The 18,241-nt window shown below is 42.3% G+C and overlaps 1 protein-coding gene across 4 annotated transcripts in view; it reads right to left on the bottom strand.

The window, feature by feature from the left end:
• The window catches only part of ARFGEF2 (ADP ribosylation factor guanine nucleotide exchange factor 2), a 99,359-nt gene that overhangs the window by 21,658 nt on the left and 59,460 nt on the right, over positions 1–18,241 (bottom strand). For all 4 annotated transcript variants that reach the window (XM_025470353.3, XM_025470354.3, XM_035705915.2 and 1 more), the window contains exons 24-28: positions 14,553–14,593; positions 14,279–14,448; positions 8,597–8,748; positions 3,748–3,920; positions 856–1,016 (exon numbers count right to left, since the gene is read on the bottom strand). In XM_025470353.3, the coding sequence (XP_025326138.1) occupies positions 856–1,016; positions 3,748–3,920; positions 8,597–8,748; positions 14,279–14,448; positions 14,553–14,593 (697 nt within the window). The remainder of the gene's footprint in view (positions 1–855; positions 1,017–3,747; positions 3,921–8,596; positions 8,749–14,278; positions 14,449–14,552; positions 14,594–18,241) is intronic.

Below are 18,241 nucleotides of genomic sequence, written 5' to 3'. Positions count from 1 at the left end.
TTGGGCAGGTCACTGCTGAGTTAAGGGAGGCACTAGGACGTGAAGTCAGCTGCCCAAGGTCATGCAGCTAGCTAGGAGCTGGCAGTCTTTCCCAGTCTAGATGTGAAACCCCACTCCCTGCCCTACCTCTGGGATTTCGAGCCCTTTGCTCTGTAACCACTCTTGAAGCGCGGTACTGTCTGCTGTAATGAAATTTCTTTATCAGCTCTGGTTATCCAACATTAGACAATTTCTCTCTATGCCCCATCAACTCCCCTGTACAATGGGGACATAGCTGCCAATCTCAAAGGTCTGATGTGGAGACTAAATAAATCAATACACAGAAAAGATATGAAGGAAAGATCTATATAGGCCAAAATAGTTTAGATGTGCTTATTTCTACCCAATTTCAGTTTCTGGTGCTGTCATTTAAACCAAGCAGGCCTCTCTGGAGAGGTGAGACATAACAAAAACCCCAAACATTTCTGGGAGAAAACAAAAGGTGATTTTAAAAAATGTGTCTTCTCAGCCATGTCACAATGGTAAAATGTCACTGTCTTAAGAGGGAGGATTATTCTCTTTCAAATAGAAAGGGCTAGCTTCTTTAGCTTTGCCAAAATGCAAAGCTAAATACTATCATCTTCTACAAAAACAATTAGTAGAATACTAAGTAAGTGTCCAGTAGGAGTAAAATAAGTAATTTCATCATGAGAGAAAAGGTGGAACCCCAGCAACGGGCAGCATTTTGCCTGTTTAGGGCAAACACGTGTTTCTAAAAGCATAGCTGGAAATGCTCTTTGCTGGGAGCAAAAAGGTTTTTTGCCTCATGATTCCTTTTCCACTCAGGGCCCAAGAGGGAATATAGGAAAAATGTACCCGAGGCCTCTCAGAGACGTATTTCCCACAGAAGCGGATGAGCCGGATCGCCTCCATGCTCGTGTCGGGGAAGGCAGCATTGCAGGCAAACTCCGACAAGCACTTCACAGCGTCCTGAAAGGAATCGATGGCTGCAGGGAAATGGTGCTGGAAAATAGTTGCTGTGGAAACAGAGCCATGTTTTTTAATAAGACCAGGACTTAGAAATGGGGATCAAATAACTACCCCTACCCCAAGGGGACTATTTCTGTGAAAATCTAAGAAAAGAATGTCATTATCTCTAGAAGATGGTACTGATTAGTATTATTTTTTAAAGATTTTATTTATTCATTCATGAAAGACACAGAGAGAGAGAGACAGGCAGAGACACAGGCAGAGGAAGAAACGGGCTCCAAGCAGGGAGCCCGATGTGGGACTCGATCCCGGGTCTCTAGGATCAGGCCCTGGGCTGAAGGCGGCGCTGAACTGCTGAGCCACCCAGGCTGCCCGACGGCACTGATTATTAAATCATTCAGCAAAGAATCCATTGAGCACCGCTTGGGTTCAATTGGTTCCTGAGCTCCAATATTCACTCATTCATTCAACAAACATTTACTGAGTGTCACCTATGTGCAAAGCACAGTTGTAGGCCCTGGGGACAGAGGTGATCAATCAAGTTTCCTTCCTCATGATACTTACCCTCCACTGGGCGAGATAGACAATAATCACCTAGGCCAATGCATTTATAAAATATAAAATAATCTCAGGTTGGGGGAGTGCTGGGTGAGGGGACAGAAGGCAGCTGGGTTGCTCAGGCTGGGGGTCAGAGGACAATTCTCTGAAGAGGCCCTACCTGACAAGTGTCCCTAAGGATGTGAGAGAGGACAAGCCATGAGAAGACCAAGTTTCACAGGATGCTAAGGCGTCCATTTCAACTTAAGCTATTTTACGATGGAGCCCAAAGAAACGTATAAGATAAACACTGATCTGTGTGAAGCTGGCCCTCAGCAGTCGGCCTGACAGAAGCTGAGCACTGAGCAAAGCTCTGGCCCCGGTTCAGTGAGCACACTGCTTTAACTCTCTGGCTGTTCCCATCCCAAGACTACACCACGTGCTACCTGGAAGGAATGTTGTGAAGATAAAGGGAGATAAAGAAGGTCAATGAGCTAAAGGAAAAAGGCAATTGAGAAGTCTGAGGTTTTTCAAAATCCTACAAATATCACCTGAGACAAAAATACAAGTAGCAAGAAGTTTCCTAAGGGTAAAAAGACCTCAAGAAAGATCAAGGCTGATCTAATGCTTTACAACTTTTATGAAGACCAAGATCAGTAAACAGCCTGTTGTGTGCTGACAGGCAAGACCAGGTGGCACCAACTCTAGCCTGGCCTGTCTGGGAATGAATCCTGCCCCGCGCTTCCTAGCTGTGTGACCTCAGTCAGGTAAGCAAGTTGTTTTTGTCTTTTATCTTTTTTTTTTAATATTTTATTCATTTATTCATGAGACACACAGACTGTGGCAGAGAGACAGAGGGAGAGGCAGGCTCCATGCAGGAAGCCCGATGTGGGACTTGATCCCAGGACTCCAGGATCACACCCTGAGCCAAAGGCAGATGCTTAACTGCTGAGCCAACCAGGCGTTCCTCAGGCAAGTTGTTCTACTTTATTTTTCTGTCCCTCAGTTTCCTCTCTGGTGAAGTGTGGGTAGTAATGGTACAGCCAGTTCTTGGTACTCATGGGAGTTGTGCTCTATAGAGTAGCTGTGAGCACTGAATAGCGAACAGTAAAGAACCACTGCTCCTAGGGGAGGAGTGGGGATAGGTTCCTGACAGTCTCTGGTCACAATGTTTTAATCAACCAATCAATACATAATCTTGCTTTGTGTGTGTTTTGGTTTAAAGACACTGTATTTTATACATCGTGCTAGGTTCAACAACACTGAACTTTTGGCCAACAGCACTTTAACTTAAGCCTGAACGAAGCTTATCGAAAACATGTATTTTCTCCATAAGGCACATCACAGCCTTCCTGTGCTCAGGGACACTGGATAGCACTCTGGCACTGTACCTCAGGTCCATTTTAAGATTTTATTTATTTATTTATAAGAGACACAGAGAGAGAGAGAGGCAGAGACACAGGCAGAGGGAGAAGTAGGTTCCATGCAGGGAGCCCGACGTGGGACTCAATCCCAGGTCTCCAGGATCACACCCTGGGCTGAAGGTGTCACCAAACCACTGAGCCACCCGGGCTGCCCAATCAGGGCCATTTAATTTATTTTTTAAATCTTTTTTTAAAAAATATTTTATTTATTCATGAAAGACACACAGAGAGAGGGAGAGAGAGCTAGAAACAGAGGGAGAAGCAGGCTCCACGCAGGGAGCCTGACATGGGACTTGATCCCGGGTCTCCAGAATCACGCTCTGGACTGAAGGCAGCACCAAACCGCTGAGCCACCCGGGCTGCCCAATCAGGGAGGGCCATTTTAAATGGTGAAGTCTCCAACAAAAAAACAGAAATGCAAAAAAATGTGGCAGTAAGTAAACCACGGAAAGGACATGTACTTATTTATAGTGAGAGAGCTGAAACAAGAAGGCAGAGGGTCACCTTGTTAACCCTGGTTAACCTTGTTAACACGTCCCTGAGTGACTCAAGTACTTCCCTGCTAAATGCACACACATGTCCACAAATGACCACAAAAGTGCCGGGAGCACTGGCTTTGTGGTGGTGAATGAAGGTCAACTATATTCCTTCTCAGGGTTTTTGTGAATATGTCTAAGCACATGTCAAGAGCTCAGAACAGCAGCTGGCATATTAACATATCACAGTAGGTCTAAAACAAGGAAGCCCTCTGGGGAGTAAAACAGGCAATAAGTGGTCATCCTTTTAGACTTGCAGGTGGGACATTAGAGCCACTTACTGACGATGTGGCCCGTGGTCTGGAAGGCCAGCTCCACAATGTTCCCATCATGATCCGAGGCTGCTTGATGGAATACAGCAAAGATGTTTTTCCAGCCTGAGCGGATGTTGGCTGCCTGTGAGTTTACCATCTGGGCGATGCAGCGGATCACCATGTCCCGGATGGTCGGAGATCTAAGGAAAGAATGGAGCAGCCATGTCATCTGTACTTTGAATGGTAGGAAGAAAACTAATTACACCACCACTTAGAAGCAGCACATTAAAAAAACATGCATTTTTCTTTCTCTTATTTTATTTTTTTTGGAGCCCAACATGGGGCTTAAACTCATAACCCTGAGATCAAGACCTGAGTTGAGATCAACGGTGGGATATTTAACTGACTGAGCCACCTAGGCACACTCCCCTCAAACCACATTTTTTTTTTTAAAGATTTTATTTATTTATTTCTGAGAATACACAGAGAGGAGAGAGAGAAGCAGAGACACAGGCAGAGGGAGAAGCAGGCGCCATACAAGGAGCGGGACATGGGACTTGATCCCAGGTCTCCAGGATCAGGCCCTGGGCCGAAGGCGGCACTGAACCGCTTGAGCCACCCGGGCTGCCCTCAAACCACATTTTTATTTTTTATTTTTTTTATTTATGATAGGCACACACACAGAGAGGCAGAGACACAGGCAGAGGGAGAGGCAGGCTCCATGCTGCGGGAGCCCAACGTGGGATTCGATCCTGGATCTCCAGGATCGCGCCCTGGGCCAAAGGCAGGCGCTAAACCGCAGCGCCACCCAGGGATCCCCAAACCACATTTTTAAAAGCACATAGTAATCCACATTCATTAAAAAAAAATTAAATTAGATTTAACAAAAAGAAAAAACATTAAGACAATCACCATGGCAGGCAGAAGCTTTCCCAGCAGCCATCCTCCCACCTCCTTGAAAACAGAACTCTGATTTCATCCAGGCAGCAACATGCCTGACCTCAGGGAACCAATCATAAACAGGACAAGACAATATGACAATCTTGACTCATCTGCCATCTCCCCAATTCCCTAGCCTCTCTTACAGCCAGGGAAACTACATGACCTGTTTTAATTACAGGTAAGAGAAAATCTGGGAATGGAAAGAGGAGTGGTTTCTACTATGGTTTTATTTTTGTATTACAAGGAATACACAAGGTAGGCTCTGCCCCTGTTCTTGATATCCCCATACTGAACACAGCGTGATGCCTGGAGCCAGAGCCTCTGTTCAGCTTCACAAAACAATAGGCTCAAAGATAGAGTGCTCCTGTGGACAGCCAAACAAAGGGACAGAAAGAAGCTCCACCCTCAATGACAATTTGGGCTATAGAACCAAAGTTGGGACTGTCTGCCTCAGACTTGTTAACTAACAATGCACGACTTTGTGGTTCATGGCATTGTTGGCCAGTTTTTCTGGCTGAAAACTTTTATACTAATAATACTCTGCCATCCAGAGACAACCATTCCTAAATTCTTAGATTCCTCTTAGATTTTTAGGCAGAGATTATCTATGTGTATGGTTAACACATATATATGCGTGTGTGGGAATATGTATATATAACTTAAAATTACACATTTTAAATTTATTACAAAATGAAACCTGAAGATAGAAAAAATGGCCCATTTTCTGAAGCAGTTGCAAGGTTCAACAGTGTTACTTGGATATTTGCAAAAGATGAGCAGGTATGTCTTAAGACACATGCAGTTATGGGGTGAGCTCTATTATAGTTACAAGAATCAAGGCTACACAAACCTATCTCTTCCACACACCACTAGGTTTGAAAGCCATTAGAGTGGTTTTGGGATTGCAGACTTGACTTGCAAATTTCATCTGGCTTAGGGTAACATTCATGTTCATCTGTCGGATTGATACTGATAATAGGTCATTTAGAGAAGGCAAGGAGAAAGTCAAAACAGAGTTAAAACTTAGCTAAAAGTTCACAAAGTAAATATGCCACCCACAGATAACAAAGAACGGACTACATACCTAGGTGACTTTAATACCTAACATAAGCAAATTCATGATTGCTTCCCGCATGGGGAAGAAAAGCAGCTCTTTGGGAAAAACCACATGGACTTTTTTTTTTTTTTTTAAGATTTTTATTTATTCATGAGACACACAGCGAGAGCGAGAGCGAGAGAGCGTGCCAGACACAGTACGAGGGAGAAAAAGACTCCCTGCAAGGAGCCTGATGTGGGGACTCAATCCCAGATCCCAGGATCACACCCTGGGCCAAAGGCAGATGTGCAACCACTGAGCAACCCAGGCGTCCCGGACTTTTTAAAGATTTATTTATTTGAGAGAGAGAGAGAGAAACAGCATGAGTGGGATTGGGGGGGGGGGGTGGCAATGGGAGAGAGAGAATCTCAAAAGTAGACTCCCCACTAAGTGTGCTCAGCATGGGGCTCAATCTCAGGATCCTGAAATCATGACCTGAACCGAAATCAAGAGTCAGACATTCATAAAACTGAGCCACCCAGGCGTCCTACTATATGTGCTGTTTAAAATGCTTTTCGGGGGGGGGGGGTGCCTGGATGGCTCAGTTGGTTAAACATCTGACTCCTGATTTCAGGGTTGTGAGACTGAGCCCTGTGCTGAGCTCCATGCTCAGCATGGAGTCTGCCTGTCTCTCTCCCTAGGCTCCTTTCCCCACTCACAGTCTCTCTCTCTCTCACAAATAAATATAATCTTTAAAAAAAAAAAAATGCTTTTCAGGGTGCCTGGGTGACTTAGTCGTTTAAGCATCCAGCTCTTGATTTCAGGGTTGTGAGTTCAAGCCCCATGTTGAGCATAGTGCCTATTTAAAAATAAAAAAGTAAAATGCTTTTGCCTGATTGTTAAAAACAAAATGTAATAACAGTAAACATTCTGGAAAATGTAGAAAAAAAACAATGGAAGGAAAAAAAAAAGGGCCGCCTGGGTGGCTCAGTGGTTAAGCAACTGTCTTTAGCTCAGGTTGTGATCTTGGGGTCCTGCGATCTAGTCCTACATCAGGCTCCCCAGAGGGAGCCTGCTTCTCCATGTCGCTCATGAATAAATAAATAAAAATCTCAAAAAACAAAACAAAACAAAACAAAAAACAAAAACCTCCTTTATGTGACAGCATGATATTTCACATGGAGAGATTCAAACAATGGTCTTTATTATTATATTTTACAACTATATAACCTGCCCTTTTGACTAAAACTTTATTTATTTATTTTTAAAGATTTATTCATGAGAGACAGAGAGAGAGAGAGAGAGAAACAGAGACATAGGCAAAGGAGAAGCAGGCTCCACGCAGGGAGCCTGATGTGGGGCTCTATCCCCAGGACTTCAGCATCACGCCCTAAGCCAGAAGGCAGACGCTTAACCGCTGAGCCACCCAGGCGTCCCTGACTAAACCTTTATTAAGTATTTCTTGTGTCATAAACAATGTGAACATCTAACAGCTGCACAGTATTTTATGTTGTGGCTGTACCAATATTGACTGTAACATTCTTGTAGGTGCTATCTGGTTTTTAAGAAAATATTTTGTATGACTTACAAAGTTTTGCTTTATTTCAAATTAATTCCTTAATCATCAGCACGTGCTGTAGGCTTTCCTTTCAAAATGTATGCAGAATCCAATCCCATGGTGCCTCACATCCCTGGTCCAAATCTGAATAATTACACTGGCTTTCCATTTTGCATGGATGAATGCAGGATCATCCCTTAACATATGTCAGACCATTTCACTTCTCTGCTCAAAAGCCTCTGATGGCTTCTTTCACAGAGAACAAGGCAAAGTGCTTACTAAGGCTGACAGCTCTCCATGATCTAGGCACTCTACTACCACTAGGGCTTCATCCTCCAGGACTTTGTCTTGTTTACTCTGCCCAGCTACCTTGGCCTCTTTGCTCCTCCTTATCTAGGCCAAGAATACTCTGCTGCAAGGTTTTTATTTCTCTTCCCTATGCTCACAACACTCTTCCCAAGACCACATACAGTCACTCCTGGCTTGTTCCACACTTTCCTTAAGGGTCAATTTACCAAATGCATCTTGGGTGTCTGCCCTGTATAGAGGAATGCTTCTACTTCTATCTCCTTACCTTGATTTAAACATTTATTTACTTGTCCATCTATCTCACTGGACTATAAATAAGGATTTTTAAAAATTTTATTTATATATTAGAGAGAGAGAATGAGAGAAAGCACAAGTATAGGGAGTGGCAGAGGGAGAAGCAGGCTCCCCGCTGAATAGGGAGCCGGACACACAGGGCTCGATCCCAGGGCTCTGGGATCTCGACCTGAGCTGAAGGCAGGTGCTTAACTAACTGAGCCATGCGGGGGCCCCTAAACAAGGATTTACTGTTTCAATTTCATTATGGAAAATTTAAACACATATAAAGGTAAAGAGGCTATGAAAATGAACACTGGTGTACCCAGCCGCGATGATGATTAAATCAGGGCCAGAAGAAAACAGGAATTTTTGACTGTTTTCCTTGGTGCTGCATACTTGGCACTCAGAATAGTACCTAGCATCTGGAAGGCTGCAATAAATACAGGTCAAGTGAACAAATGAACAGGGTGAGCGCTTCAGAGGGACAGCTGTCCTGATCTCTTCTATCATCCCCCTGGGGCAGAAATGATGGGTCACATAATTCTTGACCTTGTTTTAGTATGCCTCCACAGTGGCTTTCTTTGAACAACTTCAGCATCCACCCCAGTAAGGACGCATGGCAAGTTTCTACTAGTTGTGGTGGTGTAATCTGTCTGGGAAAGGTCACACACAAATCTTAGCGATTAAACTTAGAGGTCTGTTTTAGGCCTCCAATAGGGAATTTGACCAAGGGTCTTCCAGAACAATGCACATACCTGTTTTTCTTCATGATATGCTCAAAGGGCCTCAGAAAATCCTTCTGGAAACGGAAGTTGGCTAATTCTCCCTTCTCGAGAAACTTCATAGAGAGTTGCCTTAAGGAGTCAACAGCAAAGATGGCCACATCTTCATTGGGGTTACAGCCAACCTGAGCAGGAATGGGAGATAAGCACAGTACAATACAACTGTGGATGTGGCCTTCTGAACATCAAAAATGGATAGTCTACCTTCAAAACAAGTGCTCTGGAAAAACACACTAAAGGAGAAAAAAAAAAGGTGTTTCTTGGCCATGACCTGTGGAATTTTAACTTTCATGGTGACTGCAAATTTAATTAAAAGAGCTTTCAAAATGTGTTATATTTAATTTTTTTAAAGATTGTGGCTAAATGTATGTAAAACAGAAAACTTACCATCTTAACCATTTTAAAGTGCACAGTTCAGGAGTGTTAAGTACATTCACATTGTTCTGCACCACATCTCCAGAACTCTAGCAAAACTGAAACTCTATACCCACTAAACAGTTCCTTGTGTGCTAATTCATTTTATTCAAAAATATAGAGGAGCGGCCAAAAGACTTTAAAGTCTCTATAAAGCCTTTTCATGCTTGCTCATATCTGTTGCCTGAAGAAAATGATTATAAATGAATATCACCAGCTTCAAAAAAGTCACCATAAATATTGAGGCTTTTCAATTTCCTTAAAATTGTACTTATCTATTGTTTTATCTACTTTAGAGACTGGAGTTATGGTATATATTTGGTTGCTGTTTCTCAGACTTTTTCCTCAAGAAGAATCCCCTAATAAGCAGAGCAAGGGGATGTTTCCTGCCAGAACCCCTGCCAAGGGACCTGGGGGATCTAGCTTTAAAAAGAAAAAAAAAGAAAAAAATTCTATCACATGCTACAACATGGATGAACCTTGAGGACATTATGCCAAGTGAAAGAAACCAGTCACAAAAGGATAAATATTGCATGATTCCACTTATATGAGGTTCCTAGAGTAGCCAAATTCATACTGGGAAGAGGAGGAAGAAATGGAAAGCTAGTGTTTAATGGGTTTGGAGTTTCAGTTCTGCAAGATGGAAAAAAGAGCTCTGTAGATCTGTCACACACAATGTGAATGTACTTAACACTAATAAATTATAAATTTTATAAATTGTTAAAATGAAAAATTTTGTGTATTTTACCAAAATTAAAAAAAGAAGAATTCATACATACTAATAGCATAGTTAAATCTTCAAGATTTCTTGCTAAGTAGAAGAGGTTGCAAAATGGTATGTGTAATACTAATTATGTTTTTCAAGAGAGCAAAATAAATCAAGACAATATTATTAATGTTTCTTTTTTTTTTTTTAATTTTCATTTATTTATGATAGTCACAGAGAGAGAGAGAGAGAGGCAGAGACACAGGCAGAGGGAGAAGCAGGCTCTATGCACCGGGAGCCTGATGTGGGATTCGATCCCGGGTCTCCAGGATCGCGCCCTGGGCCAAAGGCAGGCGCCAAACCGCTGCGCCACCCAGGGATCCCCTATTAATGTTTCTATACATATATACATATACAGGTGCATAGAAAAACGTCTGGGAAGATACATAAACTGGTAATAATTAGCTTTGGAGAGGGTCCAAGTGGGGAGTGATGATGGTCAAAAGTGGCTTTAGCAATAAATTTTTTTTAAGGTGTTCATGTAACGTTCATTTAATTAAATACTAATAAAAAGAATATTCCTCTCCTAAAAATCAGGATTCAGGAATTCCTGCAGCAGGAGTACACGCCAAACGTTATCGTGCAGTTTTGCACACCCCAGGACACAGATGTGCCCTACTTTAGAAGAGAAACATGGGACAGTTTCAAAGACCTTGCTAGAATCCTAAGCTAAATTACAGCTGTACTCAGCCATCCACTTCTTCAAACGTATGAGATTATTATGTGTTCCAGTCCCCAGAGGGAAGAGAAAATCTTCCTGAGGTGGTAGAATGAATGAAAAGCCCCAGAGGGGGCAAATGAGTTTTCTACAACTTTGTGCTTAATGGCTCTGAAATGGAATGGACACTGGTAATGAAGGTGACAGCCATGAAATGTCTAATTACTCTGTGCCAGCCTATATCCCAAGCCTGTCCACAAGTGGCCCACAGATAACCAAGAGCTGGCACCTCAACAGTCTTGACAACAGAACTGCAGGTAAGAAAAGTAACTTGTATACACTGATATTCTCTCTCTCAAGGTAATTCCACTGAACATGAAATCTGGACTCTGAAGAGCTGAGAAATGTTTACCAAAGCACTTCTGGATTATTATTCTGAGAGAAAAAAGGATTCCACAGCTGCTCGTAGAGAGATCTCATGGGGGCAGCCCAGGTGGATCAGCAGTTTAGCACTGCCTTTGGCCCAGGGTGTGATCCTGGAGACCCAGGATCGAGTCCCGTGTTGGAATCCCTGCATGGAGCCTGCTTCTCCCTCTGCCTGTGTGTCTGCTTCTCTCTCTCCTCTCTGTGTATTCTCAGAAATAAATAAATAAAATCTTAAAAAAAAAAGAAAGAAACATCTCGTGGAATAAATGAGCAACATTTCCTCCAGCTCAGTGGTCACAGGCTTGGAGCAGAACATAGGATAAGGTATAGTAATGGTAATGGTTCACATTCCCTTTCTCAAACAATTTCACATCAATTACATCAACTGGTCCACTAAGTTATTTACCCAGAATAGTGAGAAAGATAGTTGCTAAGCAAGTTGATTATGTAGAAGACAGTGCTACCATTCACTCAACACACAGTTGCTCTGGGTCATGTGTAGGCTCTCGTGGCTGTGTCCTCCCTGAGGGTTCAGATAAAAGGTCACTTCCAGATAGGCATGACATACTACACTGCCTGACCCTTCACCAGACATTCATCAGACATTCATCATTAAATGTGGGTGAACTCCAGGAAGCAGTGACCTCTATGACCTGGAACCAGGCCCTCACATGGTTTGTTAAACAGATGGTGCGCTGGGAGGTACCTGGCTTTGAGCGGATAAAGAAACAAAGTAAACAAAAAACTCTGATTAGCTGATGTACCAAGTCAGAAGCAAGACTGCATTTGGCAATGTCTCAGTTCAGTGGGACCCTGGAGCAGGCTGGCAGCTGCTCACAAGAGCCAATGGTGCTCAAAGCTTTGTCAATCCGCCCTCGGGGATATCATAGTGCTAACTTCAAATTAGCTATGGGGGTTATTTACACCACAGAAATTGGCAGATGCTATAAACTGCTCACCAGCATCCTACTGCTTGTTCTATAGCCTAGTGGCAAACTGCTTCTTTTTATAAGTTTCTTCCATTCACTAGAGAGAGAGCAATTCTCTTTTAGATAAATTGTTTTTTACTCACAGTACTTTTAAACATCTGTTTTACAACTCTCATCTCAACTTACAACGTAAGTTTCAGAGTGAAAAAACTGCTTTGAAATCATGCAGTGTGTTTTGGTTTGAAACAGTGCTATTAAGCTATTACTTTTCCTTTAAGAAGTTAACACCATCAGAGATGCATACATTCACACACATACTACGTATATGTCCCGATTTTTAAAAATTTGTTCAATATATGTGTGTATATGCCTATATATACCCAATGAAACCTCTGGTGGAGAGAAAGAAGTATAGTTTGTTTTTTTCTCAGTAGTTGTCAGTTTTAGAACACACAAATCTCTAGCTTTAAAATAAAGATTTTATTTATTTATTCATGAAAGAGAGGCAGAGACATAGGCAGAAGGAAAAACAGGCTCCTTGTGGGGAGCCTGATGCAGACCTTAATCCCAGGACCCTGGGATCACGACCTGAGCCAATGGCAGATGCTCAACCATTGAGCTACCCAGGCATCTCCCTCTAGTTTGTTTCTTTTTTTTTTTTTTCTCTATTTATTTATGATAGTCACAGAGAGAGAGAGAGAGAGAGAGAGAGAGAGAGAGAGAGAGAGGCAGAGACACAGGCAGAGGGAGAAGCAGGCTCCATGCACCGGGAGCCCGACGTGGGACTCGATCCCGGGTCTCCAGGATCGCGCCCTTGGCCAAAGGCAGGCGCCAAACCGCTGCGCCACCCAGGGATCCCTAGTTTGTTTCTTATATAAAAACGTATTAGTATTCTAATACTTAGTAGCTCAGTGGGCCAAGTGTCTTACTCTTGGTTTCAGCTCAGTTAATGATCTCAGGGTCATGAGACTGAGCCCTGAGTCAGACTCCACATTCAGCAGGGAGTCTGCTTGGGGTTCTCATCTCTCTCTGCCCCTCCCCCCGACTAGCATGTGTGTACATGTACGCTATCAAATTAGTAAGTAAATAAATCTTAAAATAAATACATAAATAAATGTTGCTTTTCTCAACGTAACTTTCAGAAGAGTGGTGGCAATGAAAGCCAGAATATATGAAGCAGTGACATTAACAGTGAAACTATATAGGAACACCAGGGTGGTTCAGCAGTTGAGCATCTGCCTTCAGCTCAGGGCATGATCCTGGAGTTCAGGGATTGAGTTCTGCATGGGGCTCCCTGCAGGGAGCCTGTTTCTCCCTCTGCCTGTGTCTCTGCCTCTCTCTCTGTCTCTCATGAATATATAAATAAAATCTTAAAAAAAAAATAGTGAAACTATATAAAATGTAACTTAATCTTTGGTCACTCATAAGATACCAGGAGGATTTGCCATGTGTTCAAACACCAGTTTGTCCAGGGGCTATATTATTCTTGTGGTGTTAGCCTATATCCTGGATATGGAATATTAAAGTATTTTTAATTCCACTAAAATTTTAATTTCATACTCTGTAAATTCTAGCAATATGTAAATATGCTCCACAGGGAAACGAATTATGGGTATCCTCTGCTTCTTGCAATGTCACACTGCACCATTTTTCTTTTTTTTTTTTTAGAAGATTTATTCATTCATTTGAGAGACAAAGACAGAGAAAGCGCTTATGTGGGAGGGAGGGGTAGAGGGAAAAGGAGAGAGAGTCTGCACAGATTCTGCACTGAGTGCAGAGCTGGACTCGGGGCTCAATCTCATGACCCCAAGATCACGACCTGAGACAAAACCAAGAGTTGGATGTCTACTTGACAGTGCCACCCAGGTGCCCATGCACTGCTTTGCTTTTATGAAAGATCTACCTTAGTGTCTATTTTCACTTAAAACAAAACAAAAAAAACAATAACAAAAAACAAAGAGGAGTTTTACTTTTACAAAAAAAAAAAAAAAAAAGGTGAAAAGTGAAAATAACATTCAGCATTTATTTGTTTTGCAGCGAGTCATTACAGGGGCAGCATGAGCCCCAGCAGCAAGAGTGGTGCTGCCAAGCCCCTTCCCCGGAACTCCACTCAGCATCCCAGCATCAAGCCACCAGAGCTTTGAACTGTTATCAGTGAGCATTTGGGCTTTATCTCAATTCTGTGCATTGTGAGCAAGATGTGTCCTAAGGTATCAGAAAAGCCCAGGAAAGGTTATTTTGGAAGTTTGTGAATGCCCAAAACTGTTTTCATATAAATTAGTAGTAACTGCCTCTCTGCTTTATACCATTTAGGCTTATGAAAGGTTTCACAGGAATGTTCTACTTTTGTATAGCAGGGAAATCTGTATAGATATTTAAACTCTCAATCACTTCTTCTTTGAATATAGTTGCCTGCCTTTTTCTGGACACCAATAGAGTGGTTTTTGAATTTGAAGAGTTACCTTATTGAAGTGATCTCCAATCACATGCCATATTCGGGACCACTGCAGTCGTATCCGATTCATGTTGTAGTATGATATCTCCACAATCTTCTGCAAGCTGAACATGCGGGGGTGGTGGGGGGAAGCCAGCTCGTCCATGGACACGGCGCACAGCCAGCGGACAAAGTCAACTACAGGCCAGACCCAACAACACATGCGAGGCTTAATTAGTAATGGCCAGACAGTAACAACAAGAGGACTCTGTAGTTGTCATGCATGAGTGACAAATACATACCTATGGCATTCCCATCCAGTCTGGTAGATCCAGTAAAAATTCTAGGAAGACAATTCCAGACACAATAAAATAAAAGTTAGATTTGGAAATTGCATTCCGATTTCAAACACTGAAGAAAAGGCAAAAAGGAAATATTTCAGATCTGGCACTTCCACTAAAATAAATGATTGAGGCAGACAAAACCAAGATCAGGTACAAAACTGATCAATGAATTGAGAGATAAAATGGCTATAATGGTAGGAAGAAAAAGCGACACATCAGAAGGAGGAAAGGAGATTAAAATGTAACAGCATGTGATGTCACAACAGTGAGAGTGAGTGCCTCCAAAAAGCTGCTCTTCAGTAAAATGAACAAAAAATACTAGCAAAAAAAAACCAAAACAAAACCAAACCAAAACCAATTCTTTTAGGACTGAACTCTGGAAATAACCAAAGGCTGATAAATAAAATGTTTATTCAAGGGACGTCTGGGTGGCTCAGTGGTTGAGCATCTGCCTTCAGCCCAGGGCGTGATCCTGGAGTCCTGGGATCGAGTCCCACATCAGGCTCCCTGCATGGAGCCTGCCTCTCCCTCTGCCTATGTCTCTGCCTCTCTCAGTCTCTCATAAATAAATAAAATCTTTAAAAAAAATAATAAAAAATAAAATGTTTATTCAAGAAAAATGGCTAGATCTTGGTATGAATAGAGATCATTATGATATTTTAAGTTGGCCTATTTCCATTAGTGTCTTCTCTGCTCCATAAAAGTATTGAAAACCAACAGCTTTGAAAGTCACAGTAACTGTGAAACCCGCAAGCTAGCTCCATAGGAGAGAAAACAACAGTCCTGGATTTCCCCCGAAAACACCAGTCTCTGAGAACTGACACTATTTGACCTGCCTGGCAGTACCCAGGGAACTTCCATTTCCAAGATCTGTCTTTAACTCAGACCTCATTCAGTACAAACAGCCTTTTCTCTGAGGCTTTTATTAAAAGCCATCTGTAGTAAATGCTGAATGCTGCAGCTACCCGAGGTGGCAGTCACAATTGGGACAAACAGGACCTGGTCAAAAACTTAAAGGAAAGGCTGGGAATGAGACACCCACAGGAGGGTTTAAAAAGCTCCATCATATTCCTGGCAATCTAGACTGCGATAACATGTATAAGGCTTTGCACACACCCAGGAAAGACATGAAAAGGCCCTAAGTTCTCATCTTTAGCTGGCCTTAAGGTGTCACACAAGCAAGAAATGAAGGCAAAGGTGGAGTTTTAAACTGTCTGAGGATCAAAGGGGCACCCCAAAACGTACATGGAAACTCCTCAGCAAAGGCTGGTGGACGTAATAGTCCCAGGCATTTCAGGAAATCTTTGTCCAATTCTTTTTTTAAAAAGATTTTAATTAATTAACTAATTAATTAATTAAGAGTGTGAGTGGTGAGGGTAGTAGTAGGGGGAAAGGGAGAGAGAGAGAATCTTGAGCCAATCCATGCTGAGCATGGAGCCTGATGTAGGGCTTGATCTCACAACCCTGAGATCATGAGTTGAGTCAAAATCAAAAGTTTGATGCTTAAGTAACTGAGCCAGCCAGGTGCTTAGTCTCTATCCAATTCTTAGCTGATCACTAAAGCCAAGGAGCAGAGACACTGGCTACATGCAAAAAGAATACAGACTTTACACAGTTTAGGAAAGTCATTTAACAAACAAATAGTAATGACAACAACAATAAACCCTAGGTGGGTGGTGGGCAACCGGACATCTAAACCTGTTACAGTGTTTTTTAAAATATCAGTTTTTTTAAAGATAGATTTATTTATTTATTCATTCATTCATTCATAGCGAGAGAGAGAGAGAGGCAGAGACACAGGCAGAGACACAGGCAGAGGGAGAAGCAGGCTCCATGCAGGAAGCCCGACGCAGGACCCGATCCCAGGTCTCCAGGACCACACCCCGGGCTGCAGGCGGCGCTAAACTGCTGCGTCACCGGGGCTGCCCTTAAAATATGTTTTTAACCAAAAAGACATGTAAAGAAACAAACGATGGCCTGTTCACAGGCAAAAAACAACAGATCCTGTCCCTAAGGAGACCAGATACTGAACTGACTAAAGTTTTAAAGTTAGTTATCTTAAGATTGTTCAAAGAACTGAAGAACAATGTCTCACAAATAGAGAATATTAAATAGATGTATTTTTTAAAAAGATTTTATTTATTTATTTAATATTTTTAAAGATTTTATTTATTTATTCATAGAGACAGAGAGACAGACAGACAGAGAGAGAGAGAGAGAGAGGCAGAGATACAGGCAGAGGGAGAAGCAGGCTCCATGCAGAGAGCCTGACGTGGGACTGGATCAAGGGTCTCCAGGATCACGCCTTGGGCTGCAGGCGGCGCTAAACCGCTACGCCACCGGGGCTGCCAGATTTTATTTATTCATGCATGACAGAGAGAGAGAGAGGCAGAGACATAGGCAGAGGGAGAAGCAGGCTCCCCACAGGGCCCCCCGCCAGGATACCGGGATCATGACCTGAGCCAAAGGCAGACGCTCAACCACTGAGCCACCTAGGCACCCCAATAAATATATTCTAAAAAATAACAAATAACCAGGCAAATTCTAGAGTTGAAAATTATAAAGCTGAAATGAAAAATTCACTGGAGGGGCTCAAGAGCAGTTCTGAGCTGACTGAAGAATTAGTGAACTTGGAGACAGGTCAAAGGATATTATGCAATGTGATGAAAGAAGATAGAAAAGAATAAAAAAAAAAAAGACAATCTCACACAGACCTGTGAGACACTACCAAGTATACAGATATGTACGTAAGAGGAGTATTAAAAAGGGAGGAAAGAAAGAGGCTAGAAGAACTTTTTCTTTTATTTACTTATTTTTTAAAGTTTATTTATTTTTAAAAATATTTTATTTATTCATTCATGAGAGATACAGAGAGATACGGGGGGGAGGGGCAGAGAGAGAAGCAGGCTCCATGCAGGGAGCCCGATGTGGGACTTGATCCCAGGACTTCAGGATTATGCTGTGGGCCGAAGGCAGGTGCTAAACCACTGAGCCACCCAGGGATCCCCAGAACTTTTTCTTTTAAAGATTTTATTTTTTTATCCATGAGAGACACAGAGAGAGACAGACAGAGACACAGGCAGACACAGGGTCCTGACTCGATCTCAGGACCCCAGAATCATGACCTGAACCAACAGCAGATGCTCAACCACTTGAGCCACCCAGATGCCAAGCTAGAACTTTTGAAGAAATAATGGCTAAAAACTTCCCTAATTTGAGGAAAAACAACAATCTACACTTCTAAGAAGCTCAATAAATTTCAATAAGATAAACTCAAGGGATCTACATACAGACATATAATAACCAAAATGTTGAAAGCCAGGGAGTGAGAGAATATTGGAAGTAGTAAGAGAGCAGACTCATCACTGCACTGATTTCTCTTCACAAACAACAGAGGCTAAAAGGCAGTGGAATATAATATTCAAGGTGCTGAAATAAAAAGACTATAAACCAAGAATTCTATATGCAGCAAAACTAACCTTCAAAAATGAAGGAGTGACTAAAATACCCTGAGATAACATTGCTAACTTGATCTGCCCTACAAGAAATACTAAAGTTCTCCTTGAAAGGATAGACAATAATGCAAAAGTATCTGAGGAGGTAAAAAGTACTGGTAAAGGTGCCTAGGGAAATACATATTTGTTGTT

This window comes from Canis lupus, chromosome 24 (assembly GCF_003254725.2).
Source record: "Canis lupus dingo isolate Sandy chromosome 24, ASM325472v2, whole genome shotgun sequence".
Taxonomy (NCBI): domain Eukaryota; kingdom Metazoa; phylum Chordata; class Mammalia; order Carnivora; family Canidae; genus Canis; species Canis lupus.
Note: the sequence above shows the minus strand (reverse complement) of the source record. Positions and strands in the feature narration are given on the sequence as shown.